Source organism: Ranitomeya variabilis, chromosome 4 (genome assembly GCF_051348905.1).
Source record: "Ranitomeya variabilis isolate aRanVar5 chromosome 4, aRanVar5.hap1, whole genome shotgun sequence".
NCBI lineage: Eukaryota > Metazoa > Chordata > Amphibia > Anura > Dendrobatidae > Ranitomeya > Ranitomeya variabilis.
In genome coordinates this window covers 260,639,945-260,665,855 of record NC_135235.1, presented here as the reverse complement: position 1 = coordinate 260,665,855, position 25,911 = coordinate 260,639,945, and the positions used below count along the sequence as shown (strand labels likewise).

At 51.0% G+C, this 25,911-nt stretch overlaps 1 protein-coding gene across 7 annotated transcripts in view; it reads right to left on the bottom strand.

Moving 5' to 3' along the window:
- The window catches only part of MTOR (mechanistic target of rapamycin kinase), a 108,183-nt gene that overhangs the window by 78,948 nt on the left and 3,324 nt on the right, over positions 1–25,911 (bottom strand). For 6 of the 7 annotated variants that reach the window (XM_077249687.1, XM_077249692.1, XM_077249693.1 and 3 more), the window contains exons 2-13: positions 9,572–9,738; positions 6,755–6,863; positions 6,340–6,572; positions 6,054–6,254; positions 5,737–5,871; positions 4,980–5,042; positions 3,977–4,252; positions 3,721–3,829; positions 3,286–3,472; positions 2,643–2,771; positions 455–699; positions 66–278 (exon numbers count right to left, since the gene is read on the bottom strand). In XM_077249687.1, the coding sequence (XP_077105802.1) occupies positions 66–278; positions 455–699; positions 2,643–2,771; positions 3,286–3,472; positions 3,721–3,829; positions 3,977–4,252; positions 4,980–5,042; positions 5,737–5,871; positions 6,054–6,254; positions 6,340–6,572; positions 6,755–6,863; positions 9,572–9,709 (2,038 nt within the window). In that variant the 5' untranslated portion in view covers positions 9,710–9,738. The remainder of the gene's footprint in view (positions 1–65; positions 279–454; positions 700–2,642; positions 2,772–3,285; positions 3,473–3,720; positions 3,830–3,976; positions 4,253–4,979; positions 5,043–5,736; positions 5,872–6,053; positions 6,255–6,339; positions 6,573–6,754; positions 6,864–9,571; positions 9,739–25,911) is intronic. The other variant, XM_077249691.1, reaches the window with a different exon arrangement.

The window sequence follows — 25,911 nt, the reverse complement described above, 5'->3', positions numbered from 1 at the left end:
CGTCAAGATAAACTAAAGTCTAAGAAATAGTGTTCTATAAAAACAATAAACCCCTGCGATCATACCTGGGTCTGTAATCCCAACCACCAGCAGTTTGCTCAGCACGTCGGCTACCACCTGGACCGCAGTCTGGCTTACGTGACCGTGTCCACTAAGCTGCTGGATTGATGGTGTGAGGAGACGGGAGCACGTGCGTGCAGCCTCCATCCGAATCTCCTTGTGCTCGCTATTTAAAAAGTGGTCGGCGCAGTGGCGCACAAACTGGGTGAGAGAGTGGCCTGAACAAAAGGCGAAATGAGAGAAAAGTAAAAACGATCATTGCCAAGAAGATGCAAAAACCGTCGGCAATGTACATGCAGCCTCTTACAGTCGCACCCTCTGCTACGACCCAGCGCCACGGATTTAGTAGCAAAGAACAAAATACTTGAATTACAAGATTTTACCAAACTTTTACCTTCAAAGTCAAATGTTCCTAAAGTGCGGAGAGCTAAAGTAATGCTGCCCACATCGCTGGCTTCAGGGATATTAGTGAGGCTGGGTGAGGACAGCTGCTGCGCGAGGCCCTTGGGCATCCCGGGGTGCCGGAGCGGCTTGTGCATGAGGACCAGAGACAGCATTTTCAGGAGGCCGTCCTGAATGTCTTTCTTCAGCTGTGGGATGTGGCGACTCAGGTCGTAAAGCACGGCGGTTAAGGCAGGGCTAGAAATAAGAACAAAACCAAATATATATGCAAACACATACTGTAGATAAAATACATATACAGTGGGGCAAAAAAGTATTTAGTCAGTCAGCAATAGTGCAAGTTCCACCACTTAAAAAGATGAGAGGCGTCTGTAATTTACATCATAGGTAGACCTCAACTATGGGAGACAAACGGAGAAAAAAAAATCCAGAAAATCACATTGCCTGTTTTTTTTATCATTTTATTTGCATATTATGGTGGAAAATAAGTATTTGGTCAGAAACAAAATTTCATCTCAATACTTTGTAATACATCCTTTGTTGGCAATGACAGAGGTCAAACGTTTTCTGTAAGTCTTCACAAGGTTGCCACACACTGTTGTTGGTATGTTGGCCCATTCCTCCATGCAGATCTCCTCTAGAGCAGTGATGTTTTTGGCTTTTCGCTTGGCAACACGGACTTTCAACTCCCTCCAAAGGTTTTCTATAGGGTTGAGATCTGGAGACTGGCTAGGCCACTCCAGGACCTTGAAATGCTTCTTACGAAGCCACTCCTTCGTTGCCCTGGCGGTGTGCTTTGGATCATTGTCATGTTGAAAGACCCAGCCACGTTTCATCTTCAATGCCCTTGCTGATGGAAGGAGGTTTGCACTCAAAATCTCACGATACATGGCCCCATTCATTCTTTCATGTACCCGGATCAGTCGTCCTGGCCCCTTTGCAGAGAAACAGCCCCAAAGCATGATGTTTCCACCACCATGCTTTACAGTAGGTATGGTGTTTGATGGATGCAACTCAGTATTCTTTTTCCTCCAAACACGACAAGTTGTGTTTCTACCAAACAGTTCCAGTTTGGTTTCATCAGACCATAGGACATTCTCCCAAAACTCCTCTGGATCATCCAAATGCTCTCTACCAAACTTCAGACGGGCCCGGACATGTACTGGCTCAAGCAGTGGGACACGTCTGGCACTGCAGGATCTGAGTCCATGGTGGCGCAGTGTGTTACTTATGGTAGGCCTTGTTACATTGGTCCCAGCTCTCTGCAGTTCATTCACTAGGTCCCCCCGCGTGGTTCTGGGATTTTTGCTCACCGTTCTTGTGATCATTCTGACCCCACGGGGTGGGATTTTGCGTGGAGCCCCAGATCGAGGGAGATTATCAGTGGTCTTGAATGTCTTCCATTTTCTAATTATTGCTCCCACTGTTGATTTCTTCACTCCAAGCTGGTTGGCTATTGCAGATTCTGTCTTCCCAGCCTGTTGCAGGGCTACAATTTTGTTTCTGGTGTCCTTTGACAGCTCTTTGGTCTTCACCATAGTGGAGTTTGGAGTCAGACTGTTTGAGGGTGTGCACAGGTGTCTTTTTATACTGATAACAAGTTTAAACAGGTGCCATTACTACAGGTAATGAGTGGAGGAAAGAGGAGACTCTTAAAGAAGAAGTTACAGGTCTGTGAGAGCCAGAAATCTTGATTGTTTGTTTCTGACCAAATACTTATTTTCCACCATAATATGCAAATAAAATGATAAAAAAACAGACAATGTGATTTTTTGGATTTTTATTTCTCAGTTTGTCTCCCATAGTTGAAGTCTACCTATGATGTAAATTACAGACGCCTCTCATCTTTTTAAGTGGTGGAACTTGCACTATTGCTGACTGACAAAATACTTTTTTGCCCCACTGTATGTCTCATATGATCTGTAAGCCGTATATTTCACCCTTCTATGTAGTGTTAATAAGCCCCCGATAAGATTTCTGGTCCTGCACATTGCGAGGGGGAGGCTTGTGTAGCGTTGTTCTCTGCAGGGGGCTTTAATAAATAGGGGGGCAGACAGGATGATGTTGGAGGATCTCACGGTCATGGAGATGAGAGGTCTCCAGATAGGCTCCCCAAATCATCATATTTACCTACATTCACTACAACTCTACTACAGACCAGCGAATCCATTACATCTTACCTGAGCCCTACAGACAGCATTGGTTCCAGTAGTTCTTTCACCTCCTGTTGGATGGAGGGACCCAGTGCCCGAGCCAGCATACTTATACAAGTAAACACCGTGGCGTCCACTTGCATCGACTTCTGCCTCCTAGGTGCCGAAAAACATCAATCGTTGCAGGGTGAGCAGTCCGTATGAAAATCAGTAATACAAGTGAGCAGATGAAACTTTGTGATCGATCCTATTAGCTAAATGTGGCATTTGTCTTATTTTTTCTGTGCCCTTTTTTCAACAGCAGTAATAACTATAGTATCCTCATATATCCTACAGTATTGGCTGCCATAATCAGGTCTAAGAGACGAAGGAGGATGCCTTATATCCGATGGGTGCCTGGATAAGAGAGGCCCGTGGCCAACCCATCAGCAGAATCTACTATATGATACATTTAGAAAAGGATTTTATTCCTAACCATTTTTCTCTACAGTAAGAAAATTGTATAATTGAGCAGCAGAATAATCCTTTAAGTGTCTGTCCAGCGCCGCTCATTTCTGCAAGATGTCACGCCTGCAGGAACCTGCCAGGACGTGTGCACTACAAAAAGCGCGGCACCAGACAGACCCATTAAACTCCACCCTAGACAGACTGACACCATCGCAGCACTTACTTGTGAGCGAAATCCTTAGGAGGCAGAGCAGACTTCACATGCTCGAGGATTTTTGGCAGGTAACAACGAATCTCTGACCTTACGGCTACAGAGATGAGACCGAGAGCCTGGAAAGCCACGGTCCGCTCCTTCTCTTTACGCACGCAGCTCAGTAAGTGGCTCATGGTTTCAGGGAGGTATTGATCTGCTGTAAAAAGTTAGATAAATTTACGGGTATTTAATAGGAAGTAAAAAGAATACATCAGAATCAGCAGAGTGCCCCCATTCATTGCTAAGGAGAGAGGCACAAGGGGTCAGATCCATCTCTGCACCAGCAACGAAGAAACTGCAGAGGGTCCAAGCGGGTAGATATCCACCAATCGGTGACTGATAGAGAATTGTTTTCTAGGGCAGTAAAACCCCATTAAGTATCATTTCCCCAAATGTAAGCATTACCTGTGAAAGCGGAAGGTCTGAACGCTGCCAACCGTGGGAGAACATTCAATATGCTCATCTGGATCAAAGGGTTCTTGCTACTCCTGCACTTCAGAACCCAACGACAAATCTACAAGGAAATAAATAAATAAAAAAATATAAATTATATTATATTTATATTATAAATATTTATTTATATTTAATTTATGTTGTATATATACAAAAAGTAGCTGGCATATTGATATGTGGGGAAAGCGAGATTTCAACAATTCATTACCTGGTCAAACTTTTCTTCTATCAGTTCCCGACACGCACGGCTTTCAACCAAGACAGACTTCTCTGGCATCGGAGCGGCTCCGTATCCCAAAATCCCGTGTTGCCCTGTGTATCCCAAGAGGCTCAGCAGAGCGTTTGTCGGCTGGGGCTGCACCGACTGGACGCCGGCGAACGGGGTGATGTGGCGTGGCTTTAAGCCGTAGGTCAGAAGGTCCTTGCAGTGTTTGTCGTGGACGAGTTGCTGCTGTGTGATTTCCTCCATTTCATCTCGCAGCCGCTGCAAGAAGTGAAAGAAACTTTTCTTGATGTTACAGAAGAAAAAAAAAGGTAATACATAGATGTGGCTAATATCAACCCACATGTAAGGAGAAGTCTCCCAATATAAGTGCGTGTGGACTAGAATATATAGTGAAAAATTGCATAAAGACCACCCCTGAGGAAAGCAGATGCCGAAACGCGCGTCGGGGTGGGTGCCTCCTTACGTCGATCCCTGCTGGCTTCCATTCAAGTACATCCAACATGAACAATATATATTTACTTATATGAACACAAATATATTAACATCTAATATGAACTATTCAATCTACTTTTAATAGAAGCAAAGATTGAAAATGATTAGTAGCCGCTTACTATAGGTAGTCATGCACTATAGCACTTTACTAATCCTACTAGAGTTTATACAATTGTATTCATTCATTCATAAAGTATTTATGCACTGCAGCACACAAGAGTGTACAAACAGCCATATTTATTAGTGGGTTAACACAATCATACTTAAGTCATTGCACTTTTTTTTATATATCCCACATTCTAACCATATAGATGGTATTTCCAGCACTATAGGTGTTTGACATGCAACCTGTATGAATATATCATTTCTTAATATCTGCTTGTCACTTGGAATAGTGCCTGCTTTTTCTCCTGGTTGTTTTTCCTACCCTTTCACACCAAAATTCTCGATCAATAAAATATTGTACTCTTTTTTTTTCACCATTACTATTGACCTTTTTTGGCGGTTTTTCTTTTGTCCCGGTCTTCGTGTTTGGTGTCTGCGCACTCGAACTGACCTGGAAAATCATATTGCCAGGTCAGTTTTACCGTATAGTGAACATGGTAAATAAAAAAAACCTTTTTTTTTTTTGCAATTTCAATAAACTTGGATTTTTTTTCCAGTGTATCACATGATAAAATGAATTATGTCATTCAAAAGTACAACTTTATCCAGAAAAAAAAAAACAAGTCCTCATATGACCTATGTGGACTGAAAAACAAACAAAAGAACAAACAAAAAAAAAAAAAAAAAAAAAGATATGGCTCTTGGAAGAAGGGGAGGAAAAAACAATCGAAAAAAATGGAAATAGGCTGCGGTGTAAATATTACATGGCAACCACTACCCTGAGAGGGTTGTCCGCATGTTTGCCTTCAGAGCGCCCTCCTCCTTAGCCTCCCCCTGCTTGCAGTTTCCCATGGGGCGCTCCTGAATGACTGACAGGTCAGACCGGCAGGGAGGAGCGCAGGGACAGAGCCAATGCTAACCATGTCCAAGCGCTCCCTCCTTGCCAAAAACAATGGCCGCCGATGACAGACTGCAGTGGTAGCCAATAACTTAGGCAACAAGCAGATAACGAAAGAATTAAAAATCCCTCTATTTTGGGGAACAGAGAGGATTTTTAATAAGAGGTAAAATGCAAGGTTGCTTCTTTTCACAAGCACTTTTTCCAGAGTTGCGTTTGGCGCTCCTCCAGCATCTTTCCCCATTACCTCTCCTTCAATGCTGCTGATTCTCACTAACTCATTGATAATCAGGAGGGCGCCGTGGAGCCGGTCGTCGCGGTTCATTCCTTTCTCCTTGGATAACGTCTCATCGAATCCTCTCTCGGCTTCTTCGTACGTTTGCTGTACAAAAGAAGTAAAATAAAGAATTAAACACGATAGATCAAGCGTGATCCCTGTGTGGCTATGGTGCTTTATTTTGTGGTCCTGGATGGTAAAAACTTGATCTTAAAGAGCACATGAATGAACCCAATAGTTTGGTATACCCAAATGTGATGTCCAAAATGAAGAGGAGAGAGCCGTACCCTGTACCACTGCGGTTTCTGCAGCTCCTTGGGTTCCCGCTGTGTGGTCAGGATAAGACAGGCCCTCAGAGCGGCCACGGCTCCCTCCCTAATCGCTTGCTTGGGGTCCCACACGCCATTGAAGATGTTGTCGAAGAAAGGCTGGACCTGCTGAAAGAAGAAGGTGGGAGCGCTGATGGCCAGCTCCCGCAGCACCAGGACCTGTAGAGAAGACGAGAGGTCAGTACCGGAGGCCGACGTCACAGAAACAGTCTACATAGACTGCCGTAAAGAGAAGTGACCTCACCCCCGCGTGTCTACGGCCTTCGTGGCGTTCGGGGCCCATCCACTCCAAAGCACGTTTCACCTCAAACTCCACATACTCCGCAGTGAACGTGTCCCCCGCCATGGCAAGGCGTCCCATCGCTTTGGAAGCCATCTCCATGACGGCCGGGTCACTGGAGGGCAGCAGGTTACGCAGGTAATTAGCAAATCTGCTGATTCGGGTGGCATTTCCGCCTTCCACTCCCATCAGGCTCACTGTGAAGGGACAGAAAGAAATCCTGAGCAACCACTGACTGATTCCAGGTGATGGGCTACACGGGGGTCTACGGAGATGAAGCCCATCAGACCAGAAAGTCAGCCCGGTGATTGACGGCTGCGGTAACATGGAGGAAGAGCAGAGGATGGGGGTCAGCAGCCTAAAAGACGACACTCTGTACCTATAGCCAGAATCCCTCCTTTCCTCTCGCTCGCGTCGGAGCTGGAAACAAACTCGAAAATGAAATGATTCAGCTCATCGTAGAACTGCGTGGCCTCCTCCGGGGTCACCTGGAAAAGGACATAAGGGTGAAGGGTTAATGGAAAACACGGCACCGATGGAGAAAAAAAACAGGGGGGAGAACTACAGCAGAACTACAAGTCCCAGCATTCATGAGGACCCTGCCCCTATCAGGGAATGCTGGGAGATGTAGTTTTATAATAGCTATGGAGGCAGCCAGAGGAAGTCGGATCATCAGTCTCACACACGTTGCTTACTTTTTCCCATCAGGTTTGGCATTTTGCAGCCGCATGTAGTAAAGCAAATGTGCAATAGTCCCCGGCAACGTCGCAATGTGACCCCAAAATGTGACAGAGGCCCAACCTTTACTGTGCCATTTACTCCACTAAAAATGTCGCAAATGTGGCACAAATCCATCAATGCTCATAAATGTTACTGTCGGCAGCAGATTTATTAAAAAGTGCGTTCTTGTTAATGAATCTGCGGCAGAACAGGCTCCTTTACCCAGACTGGGACGATATACGAAGCACTTAGTAAATGTGACACGCAGAAAGGCATTATTATATTAGGATTCATCTTGGAAGGATTTACTCTGCACGGAGTGAACAAACTGTCGAAGTATTCGGTATTCACACCCCGCCATCGTCTACGGGATACAGGGCGGAGAGACAGACGAGGCGCAGAGAGAGACCGAGGAGAGGGGAAGCAGACAGAGAGAGACACCGAGCAAGAGGAAGCAGAGAGAGACACCGAGCAAGGGGAAGCAGAGAGAGAGACACCGAGCAAGGGGAAGCAGAGAGAGAGAGAGACACCGAGCAAGGGGAAGCAGAGAGAGAGAGAGACACCGAGCAAGGGGAAGCAGAGAGAGAGACACAGACACCGAGCAAGGGGAAGCAGAGAGAAAGAGACACCGAGCAAGGGGAAGCAGAGAGAGAGAGAGACAGAGCAAGGGGAAGCAGAGAGAGAGAGAGAGACAGAGCAAGGGGAAGCAGAGAGACACCGGGCAAGGGGAAGCAGAGAGACACCGGGCAAGGGGAAGCAGAGAGAGAGACACCGAGCAAGGGGAAGCAGAGAGACACCGAGCAAGGGGAAGCAGAGAGACCGAGGAAGGGGAAGCAGAGAGACCGAGGAAGGGGAAGCAGAGAGACCGAGGAAGGGGAAGCAGAGAGACCGAGGAAGGGGAAGCAGAGAGACCGAGGAAGGGGAAGCAGAGAGACCGAGGAAGGGGAAGCAGAGAGACCGAGGAAGGGGAAGCAGAGAGACCGAGGAAGGGGAAGCAGAGAGACCGAGGAAGAGGAAGCAGAGAGACCGAGGAAGCGGAAGCAGAGAGATCGAGGAAGCGGAAGCAGAGAGACCCGAGGAGGGGAAGCAGAGAGACCGAGGAAGCGGAAGCAGAGGGCCCCGAGGAGGGGAAGCAGAGAGACACCGAGGAAGGGGAAGCAGAGAGACACCGAGGAAGGGGAAGCAGAGAGACACCGAGGAAGGGGAAGCAGAGAGACCGAGGAAGGGGAAGCAGAGAGACCGAGGAAGGGGAAGCAGAGAGACCGAGGAAGGGGAAGCAGAGAGACCGAGGAAGGGGAAGCAGAGAGACCGAGGAAGGGGAAGCAGAGAGACCGAGGAAGGGGAAGCAGAGAGACCGAGGAAGGGGAAGCAGAGAGACCGAGGAAGCGGAAGCAGAGAGACCGAGGAAGCGGAAGCAGAGAGACCGAGGAAGCGGAAGCAGAGAGACCGAGGAAGGGGAAGCAGAGAGACCGAGGAAGCGGAAGCAGAGAGACCGAGGAGGGGAAGCAGAGAGACCGAGGAAGCAGAAGCAGAGGGCCCCGAGGAGGGGAAACAGAGAGACTGTTATCCTCATTACTGTACTCGATCCATGTTAGGCTAAGTGCACACGTTGCAGAATTGCTGCGGAAATTTCCGTGGCAATTCTGCAACTCCTGCCACGGGTATGTCGCATGCGGAATTGGCATGCGTATTCACGCTAAACACTAGCGTTTTCCAAGCGATCTGTAGCATCGCCTGGAAAACTGATTGACAGGTCAGTCATACTTGTCAAACATAGTGTTTGACAAGTGTGACCAACTTTTTACTATTGATGCTGCCTACGCAGCATCAATAGTAAAAAGATAGAAAGTTAAAAATAATTTAAAAAATAAAAAATCGTGATAGTCTCACCTTCCGGCGTCCCCCGCAGTCTTCCCGCTCCTCGCGATGCTCCGGTCCCAATAATGCATTGCGGCAATAACCCCAGATAACGTGTGGTCTCGTGAGACCGCTACGTCATCACAGGTCATTTTCGCAATGCATTATTGGGAACGGAAGGATGCCGGAAGGTGAGAACATCACGATTTTTTATTTTAATTCTTTATTTTTTAGCAATTATATGGTTGCCAGGGCCTGGAGGAGAGTCTCCTCTCTCCCACCCTGGGTACCAACCGCACATGATCCGCTTACTTCCCGCATGGTGGGCATAGCCCCATGCGGAAAGTAAGCGGATCAATGCATTCCTTTGTGTGCGGAATCCCCGCGATTCCGCACAAAGAATGAGCATGCTGCGTTTTTTTTTTCGGAATACGATTCCGCGGCGTAAAAACACACAACATGTGCACAAAAATTACGGATTGCATTCTAATAAAAGGATGCTTAATGTATGCAGTTTTGTTTTGCGGTTTTATCGCGAAAAATCCTGAACGTGTGCACACAGCCTTATTTCCCCAGCAGACGAGCCCCCCGGGGTGTTACGCCCCCTTAATTCACTCACTTCTCGCAGCTCGGTGGTGACATAATGCTGCAGATCCTTGGCGGCCTTTGTGCGAGTCTCTTCGTTTTTGCTCCTCAAGCCGTTGGCTATTTGCTGCAGCATCGTCATGATGCCGGACATGTTGGCGGTCGCAGTCATGATTGCGAAACAGGACGGGCAGCAGACTCCTGCGGGACCAAAAAAAAAAAAAAGCAGAAACTTATGTCAGCACAAGGCACAGAGAGCATTTCAGGGTCCGCACTCCCCCAGATCAATATACATTAGTCTGCAGGTTATTAGCGTTATGATGCCATCCGGCCGCCGCACTGAAAGTAAACAAAGGCCAAGATAAAACCCCGGTTGCTTCTCCCTCAAACATTGCGAGGCCGAGAAAGGAGCCTGCGCCTCAAAATACCTTCCCCTAATTGAGCAGACAAGTCGTAATAAAATTTTAAAAAAAGCCGCCACCTTCCGTCCTATAGACAATGATTGGGACACGCACACCTCTGCATCATTCTTGACCGAACAGTACAAAGCCTGATTCTAGTGGGGTACTGGACTCTCAGCAATTAGCACATTATCCCCTCTCTCAGGGATAGGGGGAAAAAAGCTATTGCAGGAATAACCCTTTAGTACTAAGGGCTAGTGCACACAGGGTGATTGTGGCCATAAAACGACTGGCTACACATTTGGTGATCAGCGGTTGGTTCACCCCTTCACGACATCCAACGTACATGTACAACACAAATCGGAAGCAGTTGCATGGAGTCCGCCACACACCCGACAGGTCACGGCCGTGTGTTACAATCAGGACCTGCCTCTAACAATCGGAAGCACCCTCCGCCATTGTTAACCTATTAAATGCCACTGTCAAACTCTGATAGCGTAAATTAATGAGCCCACCACGCCTGTGACATGATCGTGGGTCGCCGATGGATTGCTATGACACCTGGGGGTCTGCTGAAGACCCCCTGTCTGTGGCCAAGCTGTACAGTAGAAGCGATCTGACGATCGCGGGTTCAAATCCATTAAGGAGATGAAAAAGGACAGTGGAAAGAAAAAAATATATAAAAAAATAAATAAATAAAACATAAAAGTTCAAATCACCCCCCACATCTTAAAAAATAAAAAATACCAAATGTGTTTCACCACATTTAGAAAAGGAGATTTTTGTTTACTTACCGTAAAATCTTTTTCTCCGAGCCATTCATTGGGGGACACAGGACCATGGGGTGTATGCTTGCTGCCACTAGGAGGACACTAAGTAGACAGAAAGATTAACTCCTCCTCTGCAGTATACACCCCATCACTGGATACAATTTCAACCAGTTCGGTAGTAAAGCAGTAGGAGCATGAACAAAGACAACTATGTCAAAACCAAGAAGTAACAACAAGCCAAAACAGGCTAACAGGGTGGGTGCTGTGTCCCCCAATGAATGGCTCGGAGAAAAAGATTTTACGGTAAGTAAACAAAAATCTCCTTTTCTCCTACGCCTCATTGGGGGACACAGGACCATGGGACGTACAAAAGCAGTCCCTGGGTGGGGAGCAATATGCTAATACCCCATGTACCACTGGCTTACGGCTTAAGGAACTGCCGCTTGCAGAATACGCCTGCCAAGGGCGGCGTCTGCGGAAGAAATAGAATGAATGTGGTAATGCTTGGTAAAGGTGTGCAAACTGGACCACGTCGCAGCCTTGCAGACCTGTTGTGCCGACGCCTGATGCCGAATGGCCCACGAGGCGCCCACCGACCGAGTAGAATGAGCCTTGATCCCAGCTGGGATAGGCACACCCTTGACACGATAGGATTCTTGAATGGCTGACCGAATCCATTTTGCCAGAGTGGCTTTTGAAGCAGGAGAACCCCTCCTGGGCCCCTCTGGAAGTACGAACAGGACGTCTGACGTACGAAAGGGAGCCGTCCTCGAGACGTACCGACGAAGAGCTCTCACCACATCAAGAGTGTGTAGAGCCTTCTCGATGCGATGGACAGGTGTCGGGCAGAACGAAGGTAAAACAATCTCCTCATTTAGGTGGAAAGAGGAGACGACCTTGGGCAAAAAGGTGGGAGAGGTCCTCAATACCGCCTTGTCCGGATGAAAAATTAGGAAGGGAGGGCGGCAAGAGAGCGCAGCCAACTCCGAGACCCGTCTGATGGACGTGACGGCCACCAGGAAGACTACCTTCCAAGAAAGGAGGGTTAAGGAAACGTCCTGCAGCGGTTCGAAGGGAGCCTCCTGAAGTGCTCCGAGAACTAAGTTGAGATCCCACGGATCTAAGGGTGACCTGTAGGGAGGCGCCACACGGGAGACTCCCTGGAAAAAAGTTTTCACCGGCAACCTATTGGCAATCTTCCGCTGGAAAAGAACTGACAATGCCGAAACCTGACCCTTTAGGGAGCTAAGGGCAAGTCCCGACTCTAGTCCGGACTGAAGAAACTCCAGTATGGAAGGAACAGAAAACACTAGAGGGGACCGTCCCTGTGCCTCGCACCATGAGAAAAAAATTCGCCAGGTACGGTGATAAGCACGCATGGAAACAGGTTTCCTAGCTCTGATCATGGTGGAGGACACCCTGGGAGAGAAACCCGCTTGGCCTAGAATCCAGGACTCAACAGCCAGGCCGTCAAAGACAGGGCCCCTGAGTTCTGATGGTAAATTGGGCCCTGTGAAAGAAGATCCGCGCGATCTGGAAGACGCCAAGGGACGTCGGTTACCAGCTGAACCATTTCGGCGTACCATGCCCGACGCGGCCAGTCTGGCGCGACGAGAATCACTGGTACCCCCTCTGCCCTGATCTTTTTGATGACCCTCGGTAGTAGGGGAAGAGGAGGAAAAATGTACGGGAGTCGGAATTGGCGCCAAGGCAGGACCAGGGCGTCTACTCCGAGGGCCCGTGGGTCGAGGGACCGAGCAAGGAACTGAGGAACCTTGTTGTTCATCCTGGAAGCCATGAGATCCACATCCGGAGTCCCCCAGCGATGGCAAATCTGCTGGAAGACCTCCGGGTGGAGGGACCATTCTCCGGAGGCGATGCCCTGGCGGCTGAGGTAGTCCGCCGCCCAATTTTCCACACCTGGAATGTGGATCGCCGAGATGGTCGAATGGTTCGACTCCGCCCAATGGAGGATGTGAGACACCTCGAGCATGGCCGTCCTGCTGCGGGTTCCGCCCTGACGGTTGATATACGCCACGGCCGTGGCGTTGTCGGACTGGATTCTGACTGGATGACCTGCCAGAAGACGGTGAAACTGGTACAGTGCTAGCCTGATAGCTCGAATCTCGAGGATGTTGATGGCAAGGCGAGACTCTTGAGCGGACCACCGCCCCTGGGCTGTGTGATGGTTGAAGACCGCTCCCCAGCCTATGAGACTGGCATCGGTGGTCACCACCAACCATCGTACTGGGAGAAAGGACCTTCCCTGAGTTAGGGAGGACTTCAGCGTCCACCACCTTAGGGTCTTCCTGACCCGAGGGGACAGGATAAATCGGCGATCGAGGGAGGACGGTTTGCCGTCCCAAGCCGACAAAAGTGCATGTTGCAGAGGACGGAGGTGAAACTGCGCAAATGGAACCGCTTCCATGGCCGCTACCATCTGTCCGAGAACTCGCATGCTGGCGCGAATGGAGTGGGATACTGGGCGAGAAAGACGCTGGGCTCCCTGCTGCAAGGCCAAAACCTTGTCTTGAGGGAGTATGACCAGACCGCGGGAAGTGTCTAGTATCATCCCCAGGAAGGAGATTTGTTGAGCCGGAATTGGAGAAGATTTTTCGAAATTTATCTTCCATCCCAGACGAGAAAGAGTATCCACCGTGAGAACGACGGACTCTTCGCACGCCGGGTAGGAAGGACCCTTTATTAGGAGGTCGTCCAAGTACGGAATTACCACCACTCCCCTGGAATGAAGAATGGCCATGGCAGCCGCCATGACCTTCGTAAAAACTCTGGGGGCGGTGGCGAGACCGAAGGGCAAGGCCACAAATTGGAAGTGTTCCCCGCAAAAGGCGAAGCGAAGGAACTGCTGATGCGGAGGGAAAATCGGTATGTGCAGGTAGGCATCCTTGATGTCTATGGATGCCAGGAATTCTCCCTTTTCCATAGACGCGACCACAGAACGGAGGGATTCCATCCTGAAGTGTCTGATTTTTATGAATCTGTTTAGTAGCTTCAGGTCTAGGATCGGACGAAGTGATCCGTCCTTCTTTGGGACCACGAACAGATTCGAATAGAAACCCTTGAATCTTTGTTCTAGGGGGACCGGAATGATGACTCCGTCCCTTTGTAGTGCCCGTATTGCCTGGAGAAATGCCGTGGTCTTTGACCTTTGAGGGCAAGATTGGAAGAAGCGTGTAGGGGGGAAGGAGGAAAATTCTATTTTGTATCCGGTGGACACCAGATCTCTGACCCACTCGTCGGAAACGACTGAGAGCCAGGTTTGATGGAACAAAAGTAGACGTCCGCCTACTTTGTCGGAGTCCACCGGATGGTGCAAGGAGTCATTGGGCGGAGGATCCCTGGGATGCTGATCCCTTAGATCCGGGAGGTTTAGGCCTGGGTCTCCAGTTACGATTAGGTCTGTAAGAGACCTGGGTGCCTCGGCCACCGCGCGAACCTCGGCCTGATGCGGGGGTAGGAGATGAGGAAGACCAGTTGGTATTGGGCCGAAACGGCCGAAATGGAGGTTGCTGCTGGTACCGAAAGGGCCGGGTAGGCTTTTGCTGGGGGAGAAATTTACTTTTCCCTCCGGTAGCATCCGAAATCATTTGGTCCAATTTTTCTCCAAATAACCGACCAGCCTGGTAAGGCAGGGCTGTTAGAGAACGTTTAGAAGCCGAATCTGCTCGCCAATCCCTGAGCCACAGGGCTCTCCTGATGGAGATTGCATTGGCGGCTGCCTGTGCAGCGCAATTAGCTGCGTCCATAGAGGCATTGACTATGAAGTCTCCGGCCTGCACTATCTGGTTAACCAGGATGCTGGCTTCTGGAGGTAAATCACTGGCTTGGATGTTAGAGGAAAGAGTCTCAGTCCAAGAGACCATAGCCTTAGCCACCCAGGAGGCGGCGAAGGATGGGAAGAGAGACGCTCCTGTGGCCTCGAAGGCGGAACGAGCCAGATGATCAATCTGGCGATCAGAGGGATTCTTAACTGAGGAACCGTCCGAAAGAGACAGGATGGTCTTGGACGCGAGGTGTGACACAGCAGGGTCCACCGAGGGAGACTGTAGCCAGTCTTTGACTAATTCCCGAGAAAAGGGGTATTTGGCCTCTATGAACTTTTGACCTATGAAGCGTTTATCTGGACGATCCCTATGTTTTTGTACAACCTCCTAGAAGTGAGGGTGAGTGACAAAAACCTTTTTAACCCGTTTAGTTTTTTTGAAAGACACCGCGTATTCGGGTTCCGATGCGGAGTCTTCAGTCACCTTCAGGGTCTGATTTACCGCCTCAATGAGAGAGTCGAGAGACTCCTGGGAGGAGGGGGGTTCCTGAACGTAGGAAATGTCGGACTCATATTCAGAGTCATCCGATTTAGGAGAAGGGGACCGAGAAGCAGAGCTTGCGGGTACTGAAGGGCCCGCTAGCTGATGGTCAGGGGATGAAACGCGAACACGTTTTTTAGAGCCCCGGGTGGAAAGTGACCGGTTACGCCCCCTGCTGGTAGACGAATCCATATCGTCGTCTGAATCCTCCACGGTCCGACCTGGAGGGGGGCCCCGGAGGGAGTCAATTGCCCTGGCTAGGGAAGCCACAGATCGTGACAGAGAGGTTGCCCACTCAGGGGGGCTAGGCTCTACCGGATCAACGGGAGCGGCATCGGCGACGGTACCGGCGTCGGCAGGGGGCGGCTGCACAGAGGGTGAGACGCAGTCTACACACAAAGGGTTAGTGTGGGCTCGGGGCAGGGCCGCATTGCAAGTGGCACATACAGTGAAAAACATTGTATGCTTCTTGTTACCCTTTTTTGTCTCCTTAGATTGAGACATAGTGCCTTGGGGACAGAGCGGGCAGTATGCGCAGGGAAGGGGTTAAGCTTTCTTGAAGCAGCTTACCCACGGTCCTTTCTGTGTCCCCAGAGAGAGATGGCGGTTCTGTTGCAGGAATTCTCCTTTGAGCGCTGCAGAAGCGTGGGCTCCGTACAGAGAGAGAGTGAGAATATGGCCCCCGAGATTTGGAGAGCGCTTCTCGTCCCAGACGAGAAGCGCCGGTGTAGGGGGCGGAGCTACGGCCGTGGGAGGAGATTTTTCCCCTGCGGCCTACTCCGGCTGAAGAAGCCGGGGACTAAATTTTTAGGGCCTGCCGACGAATGTGCGGCGGCGGCCGCGACGTAGCGCCGCCGAGCACCACCGACCCCCGGTCGGCGGTGCCTCTCCCTGGGGACCCGGACCGCAACGCTACCGCTAAGAAGGAGCAGGGGGGGTCCCCTGAAGGTACTTACAGCCCCTTGTCCCGGTTCTCACAGCGGACACCTCTGTGAAGATGTGCACTCAATCCATGCACCCAGGATGGGGATGGAGAGGCCCCTGATGCATCACGCTGCAGTGATGTGCACTCAATCCATGAGCAGAGGGGACTGCGGCACAATATCCCCTCCGGACTGCATTCTTCTTACATTGCTGTAAAGCAGGGTCCTGGAGGGGATTGGGGGAAAGCGGGACCGTATAGGAACCGTTGCCCTGGCGCAAACCTTTTGTGCGCCATACGTCGCAGGAGAGGGACGGGGAGGTATACTCGCCGTGCTCGCCTGTTGTTGGTTCGGGGGAGAGCGGACCTTATGAAAAAAAGGACCCGTCGCCCCCTTCACTCCGTTAAATAAAAAATTAAAAATTTACAGAAAATTCAAAATGAAAAATCAAAATAAATAAAGTTGGGGTCTGGAAAAAAGACCCAAGTGCCTCCTAAGACACTAAGCAAGAACTGGTTGAAATTGTATCCAGTGATGGGGTGTATACTGCAGAGGAGGAGTTAATCTTTCTGTCTACTTAGTGTCCTCCTAGTGGCAGCAAGCATACACCCCATGGTCCTGTGTCCCCCAATGAGGCGTAGGAGAAAAGTCCAATCAAAATATACAGGAAAGATATATATCTTGGTACCGTGTTAGCCAGTAGATAAGGACTGAGGACTCTCAATTCTAAATATTTTTCAATCAAAATATAAAAATCAACCCGATCGGTAAACACCGTAAACAGGAAAAAAATACAAAACCCGCCAAAATTACATTTTTTGGGGTCACTGCAATATCACAAAAACTGATGTAACAAGCAATCAAAACATCACATCTGTCCCAAAATGGCATCAATAAAAACATTGTCTCACCCCGCAAAAAATAAGCCTTCACACAGCTCCGTCAACCGAAAAATACAAACATTACGGGTCTTGGAAAATGGCGACACACGACAAAAGAGGGATTTTTGGTTCTTACCGTAAAATCTCTTTCTTGGAGCCTTCATTGGGGGACACAGGTAACCATGGGTGTATGCTGCTGCCACTAGGAGGCTGACACTATGCAAATAAAGAAGAAGTAACTCCTCCCCGGCAGTATGCACCCTCCGACAGGCACCAGGCAACTCAGTTGGTGCAAAAGCAGTAGTAGGAACAGGTAATATAAAACTCAACCTATGTACCAACCCACAACAACGGCCCGTGGGCCAAAACGGTACAACTTCAAGGGAGGGTGCTGTGTCCCCCAATGAAGGCTCCAAGAAAGAGATTTTACGGTAAGAACCAAAAATCCCTCTTTCTCGCTTCATTGGGGGACACAGGTAACCATGGGACGTCCAAAAGCAGTCCCTAGGGCGGGATATTCTGCCGAAAAAGAGGAGTTAGGTCGGCCGGTGAGAAACCGCCGCCTGCAGTATCTTCCTACCCAGGCTTGCATCTGCAGAAGCCTGAGTATGCACCTTGTAGAATTTTAAAAAGGTGTGGATGGATGACCACGTTGCGGCCTTGCAAACCTGCGAGGCCGAAGCTTGGTGACGAACTGCCCAGGAAGCTCCCACAGCTCGGGTAGAGTGAGCTCTCACCCCTGAAGGAGGCCGCTTGTCTTGGACACGGTATGCCTCCAGAACCGCCAAACGGATCCAACGAGCAATTGTGGACTTGGAGGCGGGGAGCCCCTTTCGACGACCTTCCGAGACGACGAACAGAGAATTGGCCTAACGAAAGGGAGCAGTTCTGGCAAGATAGATCCGGATAGCCCTGACCACATCCAACTTGTGAAGGGATTTCTCCAAGGGATGAACCGGGGAAGGGCATAAGGAAGGGAGGACAATGTCCTCATCGATGTGAAAAGCTGAGACTACGTTCGGTAAGAAGGAAGGAACCGGTCGAAGAACCACCTTGTCCTGGTGTAGGACTAGAAAGGGAGAGCGGCAGGCCAACGCTGCCAGTTCAGAGACTCTCCTAATTGAGGTGATGGCGACCAAGAAGGCCACTTTCCAAGATAGAAGCGAGAAGGAAATGTCCTGCATAGGTTCAAAAGGCGCCCACTGGAGGGCGTCTAAGACGAGGCTGAGATCCCAAGGCTCGACAGGAGGATGATACGTGGGAGCTATATGCGAGACCCCTGAATAAAGGTCCTCACCTGAGGAAGGGAGGCTATGTCTCTTTGAAAAAGGATGGACAGAGCGGAAATCTGACCCTTCTGGGTGCTAAGGGAAAGTCCCCAATCGAGACCCGCTTGAAGAAAACTGAGAAGGGATGGAAGGGAAAACGCATAGGAAACAGACCGTTGACCTCGCACCATCGGAAAAAGGCCTTCCAACATCTGTGGTAGATACGCGAGGAAGCCGGTTTCCTCGCCCTTATCATAGTCTGGATGACGCTGTGAGAAAAACCCGCATCCTTCAGGACCGCGGCCTCAACGGCCATACCATTAAATTCAGAGACCGAGAATTCGGGTGGAAGAGGGGCCCCTGCGAAAGAAGATCCGGTAAATCCGGTAGCCTCCATGGAACGTCCGATAGCATGTTCACCAGTTCGCGTACCAAGCCCTGCGAGGCCAATCTGGAGCTACCAAGAGCACGGGGACCCCTTCCGACTTGATCTTTTTGACGATTCTCGGGATCAAGGGGAGGGATGGGAACAGATAGGGCATCTGAAACTGGGCCCAAGAGATCACGAGAGTGTCGCATCCGACGGCCATCGGATCTCGAGATCTGGAAACGTACTGGGGAACCTTGTGGTTCGCCCGAGAGGCCATTATGTCGACGTCTGGGATGCCCCACCGCTGACAAATCTGGCTGAAGATTGAGGGAAGGAGAGACCACTCGCCCGACACGATGCCTTGGCGACTTAGAAAGTCGGCTTCCCAATTGTCCATCCCTGGGATGTGGACTGCTGAGAGAAAGGGAACGTGGCTCTCCAACCAACGCAGAATCTTTGCCACTTCCGTCATGACTTGACTGCTGCGAGTCCCTCCCTGATGGTTTATGTAGGCCACGGCTGTGGCGTTGTCCGACTGAACGAGGAACGGCTTTCCCGAGAGGAGGGACTGCCAGCGGACGAGGGCTAGGAAGATGGCTCGGAGTTCCAAGAGGTTGATAGGAAGATGTGCCTCTTGAACAGTCCAGCGGCCCTGGGCCGTGAGGTGGAGAAAGACCGCTCCCCAAACCTGGAGACTGGCGTCGGTGGTGATAACCTGCCAGCGGGGAGGGAGAAATTACCTCCCACGCAGAATGGAGGTGGACAGCGTCCACCAAGAGAGGGACTGTTTCACCTTGGAAGAAAGGCGAAACGGACGGTCCAGGGAAAGCGGATTCTTGTCCCAGGCGGCTAGAAGGGCCAGCTGGAGGGGACGAGAGTGGGACTGAGCATAGGGAACCGCTTCCATTGAAGCGATTATTTTCCCCAGAACCCTCATGGCGAGGCGGAGGGACAGCGGGTTCGGACACTTTAGCGCTCTGACACCCCGACGAAGAGAAAAGAACTTCTCCTTGGGGAGGAAGACCTGAGCCTGAGAGGTGTCGAATTCCATGCCCAGGAATTCCAAGCGTCAGGTCGGGATCAAGGATGACTTCTGGTAGTTGATAATCCAACCGAGGCGAATGAGAATGTCCAGAGTAAGCTGGAGTCTCTGGCTGCAATCCCGACGGGACGAACACTTGATCAAGAGGTCGTCGAGGTAAGGGATTACCAGAATCCCCTTTGAACGTAGAATGGCCATGACGGCTGCCATGACCTTCGTAAAGACCCTGGGAGCAGAGGCCAGCCCGAAGGGAAGAGCCGTGAACTGGTAATGATGTTCTTGGATCGCGAACCGGAGAAACCTCTGATGCTGTACGCAAATCGGAATGTGGAGGTAAACATCCCGAATGTCCACGGAACACAGGAACTCTCCTGGTTCCATGGACGCGACCACCGAGCATAGTGATTCCATCCTGAAGTGTCGAATCCTGAGATGGCGGTTCAACCACTTGAGATCCAAAATTGGATGGAGAGAGCCTTCCTCCTTTGGGACCACGAACAGGTTCGAGTAAAAACCTGAAAACCGCTCGGAATAAGGAACCGGAACTACGACTCCTGAGGCGAGGAGTGAATCGACAGCGCGCAGAAGCCCTGGGAGATGTAAGGACTGTTTGGGAGGACGAGAGAGCAGGAAACGTCTTCCTGGGGGCGAAGAAAATTCTATCTTGTAGCCTTAAGTGACGATCTCCCTGACCCTGGCGTCATCGACTACAGATAGCAAAACTTCCGAAAACAGAAGAAGTCGGCCTCCCACCCTGGAAGGATTTCCAGGTGGGGGCGACCCGTCATTTATTAGCAAATCTGTGGCCCCGAGATCCAGATGGTTTTGAGGGGTGGCTCTTAGCTCTCTAGTGCGGGGGAGGCCTTAAAGAGGGCTTCCTCCGGTCTCCTTGTGAGGAAGAGCGGTCCTGATTGGGGTTTCCTACGGAGGTGAAAGACCGAAAGGGACGAAAGGACTGGGGGCCCCTTCTATTGAAAGAACGTTTAGGCTTGGACTGGGTTAAGGAGGTACTCTTACCACCCGTAGCGTCCGAGATCATTTGATCCAGCTGTGTGCCGAAGAGTCTAGAGCCCTGGAAGGGCAGACCAGTGTGGGATTTTTTGGAAGCAGGATCTGCGTTCCACGCTTTAAGCCAAAGTACTTGGCGAATGGCCACAATGTTACTGTTAGCCCTAGCCGAGCAGGCTGCGGCATCAAGGGAGGCATTCATGAGATATTTTCCCACCAGAGAAATCTGGTCCGCTAAATCAGACAGTTCCTCAGCAGGAGCTGAGGCCAAAATGCCTCTGCGCAGGATTTTGGCCCAGGCTGACACAGCTTTCGCTACCCATGAAGAGGCGAAACTAGGACAAAGAGAGGCTCCAGAAGCCTCAAACGCCGATTTGGCTAAGGCCTCGATCTGTCTGTCCGTGGGATCTTTAAGAGGAGCCGCGTCCGGAATAGACAAAACTGTCTGAGAAGATAGTCTGGACACCGGGGGGTCGGCCTTAGGAGACTCGGACCATTTGCTGACAAGGTCGGAGTGGAAAGGGTATAAGACATCTAGCCGTTTCCTGCCAGGGAAACGCTTACCAGGGTTTTCCCAGTGTGAAGAGGTAGTGTTGTCAAACTCCTTGTGATTAGGAAAAACCCTAGAGGGACGTTTAATCAGTTTAAACCAGTTTAAAAGCAACGGAGACGTCCTGAGAGCTTGTCTCGTCCTCCTTAAGATCAAGCGTCTGAATGATAGCCGAAATAAGGCTATCGACCATATCCTGAGCTCCGGAAGTCTGATCTGCATCCAAGTCAGATTCCGACTGAGAGGTTACTGTCATGCTCGCGCCCAGACTGGTTGGCGCGGGCGTGCGGGGGAGTGGCCCCACTGGACCACAGACCAAACCTCCCTGGAAGGGGCGTAACTAAGTAGCTTCCTAGGTGTTCGCTGGAGCCTCTGATGGTGAGGTCAGACTTGTGCAATAGGAAGCTACCAGGTACCACTCCAGGGTGGAGTCTGGTTGTGGCTGCTGATCCCACCGGGGAACGGAACATAGACAAGCAAGCGGGCACGGCTGGCACATAGGCAGGCAGACGGGTACAACAGGAACACTGTCAGGCAGGCGGGCACGGCTGGCTCTCTGGAAAGGCAGGCGGGCACGGCTGGCTCTCTGGCAGGACTGGTGGACAAGACTGGTACACTGGAAGAACCGGTAGGGACCGGTCTGCAGGCAGGTATGTAGAACGGGTAAGAACCTGTTCAGACACGAGGACCTAGGAATAAGTAGATAAAGACCGCAAGAGCGGATGCAGAGCGAAAGCACAGGAGCTAGAGCCAAGAACAGAAATGCAGGAGGCGGAGCCAAGAGCAGGAGGCGGAGCCAAGTGCAAAACCGCAGGAGGCGGAGCCAAGAGCTGGAGGCAGAGCCAAGTGCAGACAGGCAGGAGGCGGAGCCAAGTGCAGGAGAAGTAGAACCGCAAGGAGCGGAGCCAGGTAGAACCGCAAGGAGCGGAGCCAGGTAGAACCGCAAGGAGCGGAGCCAGGTAGAACCGCAAGGAGCGGAGCCAGGTAGAACCGCAAGGAGCGGAGCCAGGTAGAACCGCAAGGAGCGGAGCCAGGTAGAACCGCAAGGAGCGGAGCCAGGTAGAACCGCAAGGAGCGGAGCCAGGTAGAACCGCAAGGAGCGGAGCCAGGTAGAACCGCAAGGAGCGGAGCCAGGTAGAACCGCAAGGAGCGGAGCCAGGTAGAACCGCAAGGAGCGGAGCCAGGTAGAACCGCAAGGAGCGGAGCCAGGTAGAACCGCAAGGAGCGGAGAGGAGCTGGGGGAGGGGTCTCTGCAGCAAAGCTGAGCAGAGCCACAAAGAATGTGGAGAGAAGCTGCAGCAAGGGATAACTGCAACAGTAGAAGATAAGCTGAGTAGAAAGGAGCAGAAACGCAGAAGTGAGGAGCAGAGGTAAAGTCACAAAGGTTCAGAGCAGGCAGAGCTGCAAGAGTGCGGAGTGTAAGCAGACTGAGAATACAAGGAAAAACAACAGGGAAGGAAGCCAAAGACTAGGAGACCGAGGTAAGACTAAGTACAGACAAGGCAATGGAACAAGACACAAGGACAAAGACACTGGGACCAGGATATTCTGCCTCCTGGTGGGCGGACAACAAGACCAAGGAAATAACACAGAGAATCCTCCAGAGAGGGAGTAACTCAGAGCAAGGCCAGGCAAACTCAGAAGCAAGACACTAACTGAGCTAACACATTGCACAGGCCCAGACCACTGGGAGGAGCTGAACTAAATACTGGAGGCCTCCTGGCAATTGGTCAGGAACAGATTGGACAGATGCACCTGATTGCTATAAGAACCAGAGAGTTCAGGCGCCGCCCCTCTATACACAGAACCATGAAGCATGCAGAGAGCAGAGACACAGAACATGGAGCTGGCAAGAAACAGAAACCACCTCATGGCCTGGAGCAGTGGGTAAGATAGTGTGAGAAATGCGAGGCCATGCCGTGATGCCAGCAGAGTTGTTACAGTTACGTCAGACCCGAAGTCCGCCTGCGAGGAGGGGGAACGGGTAGTAAGGGGTATCCCGGTGTGGTCCGGGAAACTGGAAGCGGATCTAGATAGAGTCCTTTTTCTGTCTCTTGTCAAGTCTGCCTCTGTGAGGGTCTTGGACAGGTGCGAGCGAATCGCCGTGCGAGGTGTTCGTAGCACTGGTGGCATTAGATAGAAACGGGATACATTCAAGTGCCTGGACCAGGGACTGAGACACCTTAGTCAGGTCTGACACTGATTGAGACATTGCAACAGCCCACTCTGGGGGAGGGGGGGGTGCACTCATCCCGAGACCTAGGAGCTTCCTGAGGGACGGACATGATGGAAGGAACGCAGGACGGGCAGAAAGGAGAGGGCTGACCTGAGGCCCACTTTTTCTTACAGTGAGCGCAGGCGTAGTGGACGACCGTTGGAGTGGGGTCGGACATAGGTAGAGGTATTACCTTGTGCAGGTGCAGAGAAGTATTGCTGGGAAGGGTAGAGCCCGATAGAGCAGTAGTGCCCAGCCTACCGATACAACAGAGACAGCGGCAGCCGCAGGCGTCTGTGTCCCCCAGAGATCCACGTGTCCCATGCGATGTGCAGGAGACGCTGAAGGAAGAGGAAGTCGCCTGTAGAGCGCGGGAACCACGCGACGGAGGTGGGCGTGCATATGCGCCGAAGGGGGGGGGGAAAGAAGAACGCCCCCGAGAGCGCTGGATTCCATGAGAAGCGTTGCCGTGGGGATGCAGGGCGGAACAAGGCCGCAAGGGTGCGTGGTCAGCCGGGCGCCAAAAAAGCCGGCTGAAGAGGAAGAGAAAAAAATGGCGGGCGCGCGCGCCGGTTTGAATATAAAGGCGCCCGCTGTGCGGCGACGACTGACATCAAGAAGGTAGAGGCCCCGAAGAGATCGCTGAGGGGGGGAACAAGACTCACAAAGGGGCTAGTCAAGGGGACGCTCCGGACATATCCCCTGAGTCCCTTAGAATGAATACATTGTTTTAACCCTGTTTCACTCCCGGGGAGGGGGCAGGCTGCGCGCTCACACTGGTCCTTAAATGTTGATTGGAGATTCCCTACCTGAGGCTGAGGAACGCATCAGGAGCCCTTGTCCGAGGAGAGGGTCCTGGGATGAAGTCCTCCTTTCCGCGCCACGAACATCGGCGCAGAAGACGGCGTCGACCCCTAAACAGGGGGAGAGGGTCACTGGGAGTGACCGCCGTCTTCCTCTCAGCCCACTCCGAGGAGAGGGATGAGGAGGGGGAAACGGGCCAGGACTGGCCATCAAGAAAGTCACCCTGAACACCCGAAGGGGTGACAGGGGACGAAGTCCTGCCCAGCGGGTCCGAGAGGGTGCGATGTGGGTGATACCACACTGCTCTCTCGGTCGCTCAAAGTGGGGAAAACAGGGTGAGAAAACTGCACCCTGTTACCCTGAAGAAAGTATCTGAAAAAGAAAGGGGAAATGATTAATAACAAACAACAAATCCCTGTAAAAGAAATACAGATCTGGGGTTAGATCCAGGTCCGCCTCCTACAGACACTAAGCAAAAACTGAGTTGCCTGGTGCCTGTCGGAGGGTATATACTGCTGGGGAGGAGCTACTTCTTTATTTGCATAGTGTCAGCCTCCTAGCGACAGCAGCATACACCCATGGTTACCTGTGTCCCCCAATGAAGCGCGAAAGAAAATGCTCTGATTTATCTTCACCGCTAATTGAATGAACTGGACACGTTTAGATCGTTGTCATCGCTCGGATCAGGAGAATCGCACCGTGCGGTCATTCTTACCACAAAATATACGCTGTAAAAACTATTCCAATAAAACAATGTCAGAATTGTGGGGGGGTTTTCACAATTTCTGCGCACTTAGAATTTTTTCCCGTTTTTCAGTACACTATGCGGTAAAATAAATGGTGTCAATCAAAAGTACAAAAAATACAGCCCTCATATGTATATGTGGTCAGAAAAGTAAAACTTATGGCTCTGGGAAGGAAAAAAAAAACAAAATGCAAAAATGGAAATTGTCCTAGGTGCCGGTGTTCTCGGCAGCATGTTTATGCAGGATGATGTGCTGCCGAGAACAGTGATCTTTAAGTATTATTTCACCAGATGATCAAGCGGTTTTCTCGCTCTTCGCTCGGTCACATTAACTGGCCACTGCAAATGTGACTAAAGGTACCGTCACACTAAGCGACGCTGCAGCGATATAGACAACGATGCAGATCGCTGCAGCATCGCTGTTTCGTCGTTGTGTGGTCGCTGGAGAGCTGTCACACAGACCGCTCTCCAGCGACCAACTATGCCGAAGTCCCCGGGTAACCAGCGTAAACATCGGGTTACTAAGCGCAGGGCCGCGCTTAGTAACCCGATATTTACCCTGGTTACCAGTGTAAATGTAAAAAAAAAAAAAAAACACTACATACTTACATTCCGGTGTCTGTCGCGTCCCCCGGCGTCCGCTTCCCTGCACTGTGTATGCGCCGGCCCTAAAGCAGAGCGGTGACGTCACCGCTGTGCTCTGCTTTACGGCCGGCCGGCGCTGACACAGTGCAGGGAAGCGGACGCCGGGGGACGCGACAGACATCAGAAGGTGAGTATGTAGTGGTTTTTTTTTTTTACTTTTACAATGGTAACCAGGGTAAATATCGGGTTACTAAGCGCGGCCCTGCGCTTAGTAACCCGATGTTTACACTGGTTACCAGTGAAGACATCGCTGGATCGGTGTCACACACACCGATCCAGCGACGAAATAAGGTGCTGGCCTTCTAGCTCCGACCAACGATATCACAGCAGGATCCTGATCGCTGCTGCGTGTCAAACACAACGATATCGCTATCCAGGACGCTGCAACGTCACGGATCGCTATCGTTATCGTTGTTAAGTTGTTCAG